The 14,089-nt window shown below is 44.5% G+C and overlaps 1 protein-coding gene across 1 annotated transcript; it reads right to left on the reverse strand.

Annotated features, from left to right (window-relative positions):
- Positions 1–256: 256 nt before the first annotated feature.
- On the reverse strand, positions 257–12,577 carry SIRT3 (sirtuin 3; the record flags this gene model as incomplete). Its single annotated transcript, XM_079708133.1, has 6 exons — positions 257–764; positions 2,335–2,544; positions 3,728–3,889; positions 10,391–10,491; positions 12,198–12,430; positions 12,531–12,577. The coding sequence occupies 6 exons, from the start codon at positions 12,575–12,577 to the stop codon at positions 735–737; spliced, it is 783 nt and encodes a 260-aa protein (XP_079564259.1). The 3' UTR covers positions 257–734.
- Positions 12,578–14,089: the final 1,512 nt, after the last annotated feature.

The following is a 14,089-nucleotide window of genomic DNA, read 5'->3' on the forward strand; positions in this document are numbered from 1 at the left end:
GGGGTTGATATGAAAGGCATTGGGGTTGCGTGAACAGGATGGGATGACCTTCATGAGGGGTGCTGGGTGCTCTGAAGATCCCGTGGACTTGAGCTGGAAGAGGGCACTATGCCCATCTCCGAGATGAATCAGGGACAAATGTTCTCAGTCCTCGGGTTGTTTCAGTAGAGGAAAGACACCCACACACCCGCAAGCTCCCCTTTCCACGTTCATCTTCCCTTTCAGGAGACAAAAATGAAGGGATGCCCAGTTTCTCTATTACAGTTTACTTCATGCCAGAAATGAAGGACAGTCTCCAAAAATAAACCTAAAGAGGCCAACGCGCTAGAAAACCCTAGTGCATTACCTGGGACCCAGGCCCACACCTGGGGTGTGACTGGGGCTGCTCAACCCAAGTGGACAGATGCTGAACCTGCCCTTCAGATGGAGTCCAGTCTGGGCTTCCAGGTTGTCTGAGTCCAAGAGGTTGTCTGAGTCCAAGAGGTTCAGAAGAGCGCTGTGGCATCAAGAGCTTCAGCAAAAGTCAGGCCAGGCAGCTCCTGCACATCTGTGGCTGCGTGGCCCTGAGTGCACAGACTCTTATGAGCTGGGAAGACACTCCAGGGGCAGCCTCAGGTCGCATGTTCTGGTTCAGCCAAAATTTGTAAGCGTGCCCGAGCTGTTCTTCAGGCAGAGGGCTCGTCAGAAGTGGGCAGTGGCTCCCGTGTAGCCATTTCTGGCGTGAGAAGCAGCCCTCACTCTCCTAATTTGTCCCAACCATCAAGCTGGAGCACAAAGGAGAGAGGAAACTGATTATCTGAAAACATACCTGGGCACATCTCAGGGTCTGGAATTGAATTATTTCCTAAAACGGAAGCTTTTCTGTCTGCAAATGCTGCTGTTCAACCAAGTTAAGACGATGCCAGCAGGGCTGGGCAAAACTGGGTGGGTAAATGGAGGGCTTCACTTAAGTAACCAGTCGAGATGTACCCAAGTGCATTCACTGTTTGGAAAAGTAATCCAACTTAGACTTCAGCTCATCCCTTAGTGTTTATTCTTGGACAGCAACTCTTTTAAAATAAGTCAACCCCTAAAATCGTAACTTTACACAAATTTCTGTGGAACTAGAAAATAGCACAGGTCAAATCCTATAGGACTATAATTCCACAAGGCTATAGAGGCTACCTGACTTTGTCTTGCTGTTATGTGGAAGTAGGAAGTCGGCCACCCAAGGCTCCTATGTAAGCTGCCAGGCGGATCTGACCAAGATCTCTACTCCCCTGTGAGCGAGGCATCTGCTACGGTTCCTCTCGAGGTGTAAAGTGTAAGCATCCGTGTTAGCCAGACTCTGCTTCCATTAAGTGACCCAGCAATGTGACTTTAACATTTGATGGTCTTTATTTCCCCCATATGATGAGATGAGAAATGGCACCGTCCTACATCTTACCCCTAACAGCCAAACTCTGGATTGAAAGGCAATGATGTCTAATATCATGAAAACAATATAACTGCAAAGTCATATCTTTAAAAAGCCTCATATTCTTCTTGCTTTGGTTCAAATTGGTAAGAAATCAGGCTGTAGCCAGAGGCTGGGGGCTTTTGCCAGTGGAGGTGAGAGGAAAGGGCTGACTCATGGCCCTGAGTCCTGAAGCAGTCACGGCCAAAGGGTGAGAGGTTTCCCAAGACAGCAAGAACATAAATTACAGCATTCTGGTGAAGTCCACCTTCAGCAGTGTTATACCTGGCTGTAGTCATAAATAATCCTCTTTGAGACAACTGGACTTCAAATGCTTAATGCTGCCCCCTGTAGAAAATAACCCCTCACATCAAGGCTACACATGCTAGCTGATTCTCATGGGAAACCGCATTTTCTGTAACTTCGCTTGTTTATAGGAGGTTTGACATCTAGAGAGATCAAGGCTCTCTGACTTTCTACGCTCAGCAGATGATACGTCAACTCCTCTCACTCTGATTATCTCCTAAAAGCATCATCCCACACAGGTTCAGAGAACTTCAGAACCACATCTTATCCTGGAGTGCTCCTTTAGTTTAGGGCACAAAGACAGCTGAAGTGTGACGACTGCAGAACGACAGCGCTGTCTGCCTGGACCCTCGTCTCCACTCTGCCACTCGGCAGGCACGAAGCATCAGTTTCTTCATCTCTAAACAGAGGTATTAAGAAGCACAGCACCCAATTCATAAGCACACAGACGGCGCCAAACAGTGTCTGGTACAGGGTTAACAGCAATATTACCTATTACTGTTACTGTTTTGGCCAAAGAGGGCGCCACTCCAGGTTGACCAGACCCCAGAGTAGAAGAGATGGCCCCTCCCATGACTCTCAGCAGTCCCTACCTTTCCAGTTTCCCGCTGGATGAGGTCCCGCATCTCCTCCGTCCAGCCCAGAAGCTCCACCAGCCTTTTCACACCGTGAACCACGTCCCCCAGCTGGACCACATCCCTGCCCCGAGGATGCCTAGCCAAGGACCCCACCAAGTCCCGGTTGATGAGCAGTCGGGGCACCGAGCTCCGCACGGCCTCAGACAAGCTGGCGAAAGGTTCCACCTGAAAAATTGCCCAAACGTGAGGAGCACAGTGCCCGCCCTCCCAAGCCCTCAGGACCCTTCTGCCACAGCCCCTGCAGCCTTGGAGGGACAGCACAGACTGACAGTGAGACCTTGGATATGGAGAAAACCCAGCATCCGTTTCATTTCTTCAGTAGCACTCCCACCGCCGGGTCTCGATGCCCTTGTTCCCCCCCACCCCAGCCTCCCTCTCATCCACTCCCCCTTTCTCTTCCGACATCTCCTGGATCCTGTGGGTCTCCCTGCTAAAGCTCATGCACACCATCTTACCTGCCCTCCTCATCCACACTCACCAGTGACACGACAGCTCGTCTATCTGGTCTCGCTCCCTGAGAGCAAGGGCCCGGCGCCTCACAGAGGGGCCACACTGAGGGGTTCCTGACACACACACTGCAACAGGGCCTGGCACACAGCACGCAGATTCACTGAAAAAGCACACAGCTCTGGGCCTCTGACTGGCTGGGGCCCCGGGCACAGGTCTTTCTGGCCCCTCTGCCCCTTGGTGCCTGCATCCAATCAGGCACAGCCCATTCCAGGGTCTCATCACATCCTTTAGAAGCCTCCTGAGCTTCAAATCCGGATGCATCTCCCAGGCACCACAAACACACGTGTGCAGGACTGAACTCAGCATCCCTGACCCGGATTCCACCCCCCAGCAAAGGCCCTAACCCCAAGGAACGGACAGACGCCTCTCTCTTCGGTCCTCAAAGTGACGCCAGGCTCCGAGTTCAGCCGTTCCCGCTCTGCCGTCTCTCGTAGCCCCGCAGTCTGACTGTGCTCAGCCTCCTGGACATCTGCTCACTTCAGTCCCTGTCCCCAGGTCTCTCTGATCCCGAGGATGACCAGCTGCATCCCTGGTTTCACTGCTTCTACACAAGGTCGGTCTCTGGGATACGACCTGGGAGGCCTGCTCCTGCCTCACGTCTCCCACACCCCTTCCCCTTGCACACTGTGCCCACCTGCACCCCGGATACGTCCAACGCTGAGCGTCCTCCCTGCTCCCCATTCGAGGCCGGGAACACCTCTGCCTCCTCGCATGTTGAATCCACTCGTCTCCCAAAGGTGTGGCCCCAGAGCATCTGTCCCACCAGCCCCACCTCCTCTGCCTCGTCCCGCCAGCCTCCTCCCCACATGTCTGTGCACCACAAGGCCTGCTGACAAACCTCCAGAGAGGTCCCAAGGATGAGCAGCAGGTCCGCCATGGGGAAGTCAGCCAGATGCAGCAGGAACCTGTGGGGCAGCATCTCCCCAAAGAATACGATGTCGGGCTTCACAACTCCAGTGCAGACCGGGCAGCGTGGGACCCTGTCCACCCTCACATCGGCCTGGGGTGACACAGATAGAAAGTGGGCCCAAGGAAGCTGTCACAACACACTTTAAACGGAAAAGGCAAAAACAACTTCTTATTGAGAAACTGTCAAACATTCCACAGCTGAGACAGTAGTACAGTGAAGCCCCCTGTATATAATGAACCCAGCTTCAGCAATTATTGACACTCTGCCAGTTTCATATAGCACCCCAGAATTTGGGGAGGTTGCAGTATTTGAAAGCAGATCCTGGACACCATACGATATACAACACATTGAACACTACGCTCTGCACCTGGGGTGTTTATCAGAGACATGCAGGTGCTGAGGAAACACAGCTGACCTTGGAACAACACAGGGGTCAGGGGCACCAACCCTCCGCACAACTGAAAATCTATACAGAACTTAGAGTTAGTTAACCCTCTGTACAGATGGTTCCTCTGTATCTGTGGTTCCGCATCTGTGATTCAACCAACCATGGATCAAGTAGTCCTGGAGTACACATTTATTGAAAAAAATCCACATATGAGTGGGCCCACACAGTTCAAACCTGTGTTCAAAGGTCAACTGTATTGATTATCTAGTCCTCAGAAGTACTCTGTAGGCATTTGGCCTACTACAGGCATTATTCAATGAAAATGACGGTATAAATTTGTCCCTGATTTTAGCTGAAGTGATCCTGACATCATCTTCTCAGCCCTGAAGACATTCAGGTCGCCTTCAACTCACTGGCTGGAGTTATGAGTCACAACATTTTCCACAGACCTCCTCCTTGCAGGCCAAGGTGAAGCAGATGTAAGCTATTATTATATCCTGCTACACTTGGATTCATGCTTGGGCTAGACATTAGAGGAGGAAACTAAGGAAAAAGACACCTGGCTTCTAAGATAAACCTTTACAGCTAATGGGATTTGTTTTTGCAGGCTGAACCCAGTAAGGAGCAGCAGAAACAACAGACAAAAGAGATGGACTATGTAAATCATAAGCATAGGTATGTGGTATAGGGAGATTCGTGTTAGGAAAACATCTGAACAACATGATATAAAACATCTTTATAAACAAAGCACATTATTTTTTAAAAATTTATTTTATTGAAGTATAGTTGATTTACAATGTGGTATTAATTTCTAATGTATAGCAAAGTGATTCAGTTATATATATATATATATATATATACATCTTTCATATTCTTTTCCATTATGGTTTATTACAGAATATTGAATATAGTTCCCTGTGCTCTAAAAAAAAAAAAAAAAAAAAAAGAGATGGACTATGAGTCAAAGACTTCAGATATTAGAAGATACAGATTAAAAACTACATTATGTGTAAATTTTTAAAAAGACAGGCTTGAAATATCTGTTGGAGATAGAAAGCTATACAAAATAATGTCATGGGTTTGAAAAAGAACCAGATAGAACTTCCAGTAATAAAAAGTAGAGTATCGAAAATTAAAGCTCAGTGGAAGGGTTTTATCCTCTATGACAGAATAGAATATCGATAAACTGGAAAGTAGATCAGGAGAATAACTCAGAATGCAGCCCAAAGAGGAGCAGGATGGGTGTAGAAAAGAGCCTCCAAGGGCTGGGGACACTGTGAACCAGTCTCAGAGGTGTTTAACCCAAGGTCCAGAGAGAGGACAGGACATGGTGGGGCAGTCACTGTCTGAAGGGATCATGACTGAAGATTTTTCAGCGAAAATGAAAGATATCAAACCTCAGATTCAGAAAGCTCTACAATTTTTAAGCAGAATAAACAAAAGGAAATCCATATGGAGACATACCATAGTAAAGTGCAAAACTCCAAAGAGAAAAGTTTTTTAAAATATGCAGAGAATAGATAGCAACAGACTGATTCTAAAGTTGATATGGAAAGCAAAAGACTCAGAATAGCCAACACAATCTGGAAGAAGATGATCGATGAAAGAAAAATATGGTAAGTCAGGCTTCATTAAAATTAAAAACTTCTCCTCTGTGAAAGACAATGTCAAGAGGATGAGATGACAAGTCACAGACTGGGAGAAAATATGCAAAAGACACATCTGATAAAGAACAATAAGAAAATGGGCAACCCAGTTAAAAAATGAGCCCAAGACCTCACCAAAGAAGATATACAGATGGTAAATGAGCATATGAAACAAGTTCAACATCATATGTCACTAGGAAATTGCAAATTAAACAATGATATTCCACTACACACCTATTAAGAATGGCCAAAATCAGAACACTGACAACACCAAGTGCTTATAAGGATGTGGAGCAACAGGAACTCACATTCACTGTTGCTGGGAATGCAAAATGGGGCAGCCACTTTGGAAGAGACACAAACTAAACGTAGTCCTACCATAGGATTCAGCAATCACGCTCCTTGGTATTTACCCAGAGGAACTGAGAACTTATGTCCACATAAAAACCTGCACATGGATGTTTATAGCAACTTTATTCATAAATGCCAAAGCAATCAAGATGTCCTTTAGTAGGTGAATGGATAAACAAACTGTGTTACATCCAGCAAATGGAATATTAGCCTAAAAAAAAAAAAAGTGCTTATCAGGCCATGAAAAGACATGGAGGAACCTTAAATACATAATGCTAAGTGAAAGAAGCCAGTGAGAAAAGGCTGCATATTGTATGATTCCAACTCTATGACATTCTGGAAAGGGCAAAACTATGGAGACAACAAAAAGATCTGCGATTGCCAACCTAAATGTCCATCAACAGAAGAATGGATAAAGAAGATGTGGTACATATACACAATGAAATATTACTCAGCCATAAAAAATAACAAAATAATGCCATTTGCAGCAACATGGATGGACCTAGAGTGAAGGAAGTCAGACAGAGAAAGACATATATATGATATCACTCATATGTGGAATCTAATTTTTTTTTTAATGATACAAACGAACTTATTTACAAAACAGAAACAGACTCACAGATTTCAAAAACAAACTTATGGTTACCAAAGGGTAAACGTGGTAGGGAGGGATAAATCAGGAGCCTGGGATTAACATATACACACTACTATATACCAACAAGGACCTACTGTATAGCACAGGGAACTCTACTCAATATTCTGTAATAACCTATATGGGAAAACAATCTGAAGAAGAATGAATATATGTATATGTATAACTGAATCACTTTGCTGTACACCTGAAACTAACACAACACTGTAAATCAACTACACTCCAATAGAATTTTTTTTTAAATCAGTGGTTGCTAGGGGTCGGAGGCAGGAAGGGAATAGGCTTGACTGATTAGTGGATACAGGGTTTTCCTTTGGGGTGATGAAAATATTTTGGAATTAGATAGAGGTGGGTTGCACAACACAGTCAATGTACCAAATACCAATAAACTGTACACTTTAAAATGGTTAATTTTATGTTATGTGAATTTCACCTCAATAAAAAATAAAAGACAGGATCCTGTGCCACGTCGATATTTCAGAATTTCATCTTTATTTAAGATTTTCCACTCTATCTTACTCTACTTTAAAAAACCCATTCTAGGGACTTCCTCAGTGGTCCAGTGGTTAAGAATCCACCTTCCGCAAGGATATACGATGGAGAAAAGACAGTCTCTTCAATAAGTGGTGCTGGGAAAACTGGACAGCTGCATGTAAAAGAATGAAATTAGAACACTCCCTAACACCCTACACAAAAATAAACTCAAAATGGATTAAAGACCTAAATGTAAGACCGGACACTATAATACTCTTAGAGGAAAACATAGGAAGAACACTCTTTGACATAAATCACAGCAAGATCTTTTTTGACCCACCTCCTAAAGTAATGGAAACAAAAACAAAAATAAACAAATGGGACCTAATGAAACTTAAAAGCTTTTGCACAGCAAAGGAAACCATGAACAAGACGAAAAGACAACCCTCAGAATTGAAGAGAATATTTGCAAACGAATCAACGGATAAAGGATTAATCTCCAAAATATACAAAGAGCTCATGCAACTCAATATCAAAAAAACAAACAACCCAATCCAAAAATGGGCGGAAGACCTGACCTAAATATACATTTCTCCAAAGAAGACATACAGATGGCCAAGAGGCACATGAAAAGATGCTCAACATCACTAATTATGAGAGAAATGCAAATCAAAACTACAAGGAGGTATCACCTCACACTAGTCAGAATAGCCATCATCAAAAAATCTACAAACAGTAAATGGTGGAGAAGGTGTGGAGAAAAGGGAACCCTCTTGCACTGTTGGTAGGGATGTAAATTGATACAGCCACTATGGAGAACAGTATGGAGGTTCCTTAAAAAACTAAAAATAGAACTACCATGACCCAGCAATCCCACTACTGGGCATATACCCAGAGAAAACCGTAATTCAAAAAGACACATGCACCCCAGTGTTCACTGCAGCACTATTTACAATAGCCAGGACATGGAAGCAACCTAAATGTCCATCAACAGACGAATGGATAAAGAAGATGTGGTACATATATACAATGAAATATTACTCAACCGTAAAAAGGAACGAAATTGGGTCATTTGTAGAGACGTGGATGGACCTAGAGATTGTCATACAGAGTGAAGTAAGTCAGAAAGAGAAAAACAAATATTGTATGTTAATGCATATATGTGGTACAGATGAACCAGTTTGCAAGGCAAAAATAGAGACACAGATGTAGAGAATAAACGTATGGACACCAAGGCGGGTGTGGGGGTGGTGGTGGGATGAATTGGGAGACTGTGATTGACATGTATACACTGATGTGGATAAAATAGATAACTAACGAGAACCTGCTGTATAGCACAGGGGACTCCACTTTGCTGTACAGTAGAAACTAACACAACATTGTAAAACAACTATATGCCCCCAACAAAAAAAATCCGCCTTCCAATGCAGGGGATGCGGGTTTGATCCCTGGTTGGGGAACTAAGATCCCACATGCCTGTGTGCCGCAATTACTGAGGCCACGCACTCTAGAGCCCACGCACCACAACTAGAGAGAAGCCCGCATGCCACAATAAAGAACCCACATACCACAACGAAAGATCCCGCATTCCACAGCTAAAACCCGATGCAGCCAAATAAATAAATAGATAAATAAATAATTTTTAAAATAAATTTAAAAAATAAAATAAAAATGTTAAAAAAAAATTCTAGGATAAAGAAGATGTGGTGTATACAGATATATACAATGGAATATTACTCAGCCATTTAAAAGACTGAAATAATGCCATTTGCAGCCACATGGATGGACCTAGAGACTATCATACTAAGCAAAGTAAGTCAGAAAGAGAAAGACAAATATCACAGGATATCACTTATACGTGGAATCTAAAATACCACACAAATGAACATATCTATGAAACAGAAACAGACTCACAGACATAGAGAACAGACTTGTGGTTGCCAAGGGGTAGGGAGGTGTGGGAGGGATGGATTGGGAGTGTGGGATTAGCAAATGCAAACTATTATATATATAGGATGGATAAACTATAAGGGCCTACAGTATAGCACAGGGAACTATATTCAATATCCTGTGTTAAACCATATAAACCATAATGGAAAAGAATATGAAAAAGAATATATATATGTATAACTGGTCACTCTGCAGTACAGCAGAAATTAAACGCAACATTCTAAATCAACTATACTTCAATAAAATTTTTTTAAAAAACCATTCTATTCCCAAATATTCCCAGAAGTACACAGAGGTGTAAACATGGGTATCATTACTGTATTATTTTTAATAGTAAAAATCACAAACATCATAAAATATCCCACAACAGGTGAATTGCTAAATGGAATGCTCTAGTTACTAAAAACAGTAAGTAGAGCTGTAGTTATTGACACAAAATATCCATGAAATTTTGCTCAGTGACAAAGCATGTTGCACAATATTAATCTTAATGATCCCATTAATGAAAAAAATTGTAACTGTGTGTGGGTGTAAGTACCCAGAAATGTGCATGTATGTTTGTATCTTTCTTTTTTTAAGGCCTGGAACATTATACACCAAACTGTTAAAAGTGGGCTACAGGAACTGGATGAAGGCAGATTCATTATCCCCTATATATTTCTCTATTGCCTTATTTTTTTTTAATCTGAAAAGATTCTATGGCCCAATAAGTTTATATTTACAGGTACTGGGAGTTAGGACTTGCACATTTTTAAAAAATTGAAGTACAATTGGTTTACAATATTGTGTTAGTTTCAGGTGTACAGCAAAGTGATTCAGTTATATGTGTATATATATATATATATATATATATATATGTATGTATACATATTCTTTTTTTATGTTTTTCCCTTATAAGTTATTAAAGCTATTGAATGTATAGTTCCCTATGCTATACAGTAAATTCTTGTTGTTTGTATTACCTTAATTTTTTACAAGTACATATTACTTTTCTAATTTAAAAATAAAAACATTTTCATAGTATTACTGTTCTGTTGTCCTTCTGACATGATGCTTATGAAACACCACTTCTCCAGCTTACTCCCAGTGAGAAAGGCAGAAGGGAGAGAACTGGCCGTGTGACAACTCACCCAAAAGTCCTCCCCTGGGAAGGTTCTTCGGCAGACGGTGCAGGTGGCAGAGGCAAAGGATCCATGAGCTTCAACGAGCTTTGAGGCAGGGATGCCAGATGCTGAAATTCAAACCAAAGCTAAGTGTTGCTGCCCCCAGCTTGGGCAGAAGCCCCTTAGTGTAACCTCTGGGCTCACCAGGCCCTCCAGGAGTCACAGCCCTTGGTGGAAGCCCGACGGCCCCGCCTCTGTCACCTACAAACGACACCCCCCTGATCAGAATAAGCTCAGGGGTGAGGCTCCAACATGGAGCCGAATCACAGTTAAAACAAAGCCTGTGAAAACACAGTAGAAAAAACATTTAAGTCCAGATAAAATTACACCCAATACTAAGAAAAACATTTTCTATGCTACAGACACCAAGGAAAAGTGAGAAAATATTATAAATACATTTCCAAAAACCTGTAGAAAAACAGACAAAAGGTAACTTATCATGAAGTTTTTGTTATCACCATCAGCTTTGGAAGGCTGTAGGTACACAGACCTGGTCCTAGCTGCAGTGGTTTGCCACTGTCCTCACTGTACATATGCTGAAGCTCACAGCCACACACTCCCGCCTTCCCACAAGGCCTGCCCTGCTGCAACTCCAGGAGAGAGATTGTCCCCATGGGGTATTCACTGCTGCCTATGTGATTCCAAGCTGTAGAGTCCTTCTAGCAAAGAAACATTTTCCTGGAGTCGAGATAACTCCATTTCTCAAATCACAACACACCCACAGCCTGGCTGAGCTGCTGCTGACTTGCTGAGAGTTGCCTGTCAGCACCTGTCAGCATCACTGCACGGAGGAAGAGGCCCCGGCAACTGCTTCTCTAGGGTGCACGGCCAGAGGTCAGTATGACAGTATGACCCATGAATCACTGGTTGTGGCCACCACCTAGACAGTCAAGAAATCACCACACACTAAGTTTGATGATCTTAAGGAATTATTAGTGATTTCTTTGTGCGATAATGATATCATGGTCGTGTTTTAAAAGTCTTTATCTTCTAAAGATATCCATTGCTGGATTTATGTATTAAATTTATGACAAGAGGGATCTGCTTCAAAATAGTTGGGGGTGAGAGAGAGGTGGGGGTAGGACACAGATTAAACAGGACTAGCCATGATGAGGTGATGAGGACATGAGGATTCATTACATTCTTCTCTTCATTTTTGTGTGCTCAGAAAATCCCATAATGAAAACTTTAAAAAAGAAATCATCAGGGGACTTCACTTGTGGTCCAGTGGTTAAGAATCCGCCTCCTAATGCAGAGGACATGGGTTTGATCCCTGGTTGGGGACCGAATATCCCACATGCCGCGGGGCAACTAAGCCCACGTGCCACGACTAGAGAGCCTGTGTACCGCAACTACTGAGGCCACGTGCTCTGGAGCCCATGCGCCACCACTAGAGAGAAGCCCACGCACCGCAACAAAGATCCTGCATGCCGCAACTAAGACCTGATGCAGCCAAATAAATAAATAAACAAATATTTAAAAATATATACATATAAAAAGAAAAGAAAAGAAATCATCGGATCAGAAGCCCCCAATGTCAACTTTAGTTCTATTCCAAACTCACAGCCTGGAAAATGGGTCCACCAATGAGGTCCGAACAGTGATACTTAAACACAGAGAGGACATTTTTTGGGGGGGACAAAGGCAAAACTTTTTGGCTCAAAATCAGTCACAAGGATGGGGAATAAGCACTAGGCCTCAGCCCTACCTAAAAACAGGCACCTGAGCCTTCCCTGCAGGAGTGAGAAGATGTGAGACAGGACGGAGGTCTCACCTCTCTCAAGCCCGTTGATGTTCTGTGTGTAGAGCCTCAGAAGCAGCCCCTTGTCATGGAGCAGTCGCAGGAAGTAGTGAGTGGCGTTAGGCCTATAGTTCCCAGGGTACAGCTCCTTGGCAAAAGTGAAAAACGGCTTGGGATCGTGAAAGAAAAATGAGAGCTCAAAAATGGCCTCGGGGTAGGGGATCTTGTACTGCTGGAGGTTGCTGTAGTAGCCGGTCCCTGGAGATCTGCAGAGAGAAGCAAGAGGCTCTGAGCCCTTCAGGAGAGAGCCGGGAAGTGGAGTGAGCCCCAGGCAGCCAGGGAGGAGCACAGGGACTGCACGGGCACCTGAAGTCTGGGACGCCGCTGGGTGTGCTGATGCCGGCCCCCACCATGACCACCACCCTCTGGCAGGCTCTGGTTTTAATCAGCTCAGCAATGTCCTGCAGGAGAAACTTCTGACTGTGGCCTCCACTTCCAGAGACACTCGAGGCACCGGCAGAAAACCATATGGGCCTTCCTCCACCTGCAATACTGACAGGAAAAGGAGAGCAGCCAGGTAACCGATGATAATCCAGTTCATGCTAGAAAGAATGAGCAATGTCTCCCCTCCCCCAACCCCACCGCTGAGAATGACCACACACTGCCCTCCTGCCCCCCAAACGACCACCTTTCTTACCATGGATTAAATACAAACTCAGAAATCAAGACGTATTTCAGGTTAATGGCAACTGTGCAAATAAGGAAAGTATCATTTCACAATTCCTGTTATCAAAGGCTAGTGCTGAAGGCTCAAGCTAGAGCCACGGAGCATCCCTTTGCGGGGTCTCTGGGGATACTCTCTGCAGAGCCATACACCTAACATACCTGGGATGTGACAAATACTCAGTGACATTTAAAGAAAGTTAAACATCTCAGACTTTACATCAAATATTACCAGGATGATAAGTGGGTTGAAGAGACCATTCCAAAAACAAACATTCAAATCCTAACAGTGAGGGGCTCAAACCGCTGCAGAGACTTCGACGTTCGCAGCTGCTCAGGAGGCTGCTCATATTACACAGCAGCCAAACAAACCATATAACCCAGGCAAGGCACTGGGTGGACTGGACCTCGGGGGTCTCCCCGCAAAACTCTAGAAGGCTTTTCAGGTCATCTCCAGAAACCAGGAGCTGAGACACTCCCAACAAGTTTAACTGTTAGGGGTATGAGATGGTCTTCCACAAGAAAAAAGAGCAAGACACACAATAAACAAGTCACAGCCTTCGGAGAGGCATCAGGACTCGGTAAGTGACTCCAAACCCAGGAAAGCACCAGGAAGAAGACAAGAGCAACACAGACAGCATAGAGCCTGGAGCGGAACCTGAAAAACGTCCCACTGAAGCAAGTCTGCAGCCACTGGGGGCGTGCAGGCTAGAGCCGACTGTGCGCCTGAAGGCCTTCTGGGTTTACTGATCTGCTCTCGGAGCCCTCATCTGGCAGCTGCCTGAGCTGTACAACTTCATCACCTCCTGGTATCACTCTGGCAGCTCGCCCAGAGTTCAAGACGGCCAGCCCCACCACACAGGGCACCTTCCTCACACCCCAAGGGCTGGCAGCTACCACACCAATCCTCCAGGAGAAGGGCCTGATGACCCGCCTCCAGGACAGCGCCCTTGGTGTAGTCCCCTCCACCCTGACAGGAAAAGAGATTAAACAAACTGAAATGACAACCCTCCCCAAATGATTGATAAATCTAAAGTGAATACAGACATACATGAAGAACATAGGGGTAAGACAGGAATAAAGACACAGACCTACTAGAGAATGGACTTGAGGATATGGGGAGGGGGAAGGGTAAGCTGTGACAAAGCGAAAGAGCGGCATGGACATATATACACTACCAAACGTAAGGTAGATAGCTAGTG

The sequence above is a fragment of the Hyperoodon ampullatus genome (assembly GCF_949752795.1).
Source record: "Hyperoodon ampullatus genome assembly, chromosome: 7".
NCBI classification, from domain to species: Eukaryota; Metazoa; Chordata; class Mammalia; order Artiodactyla; family Ziphiidae; genus Hyperoodon; species Hyperoodon ampullatus.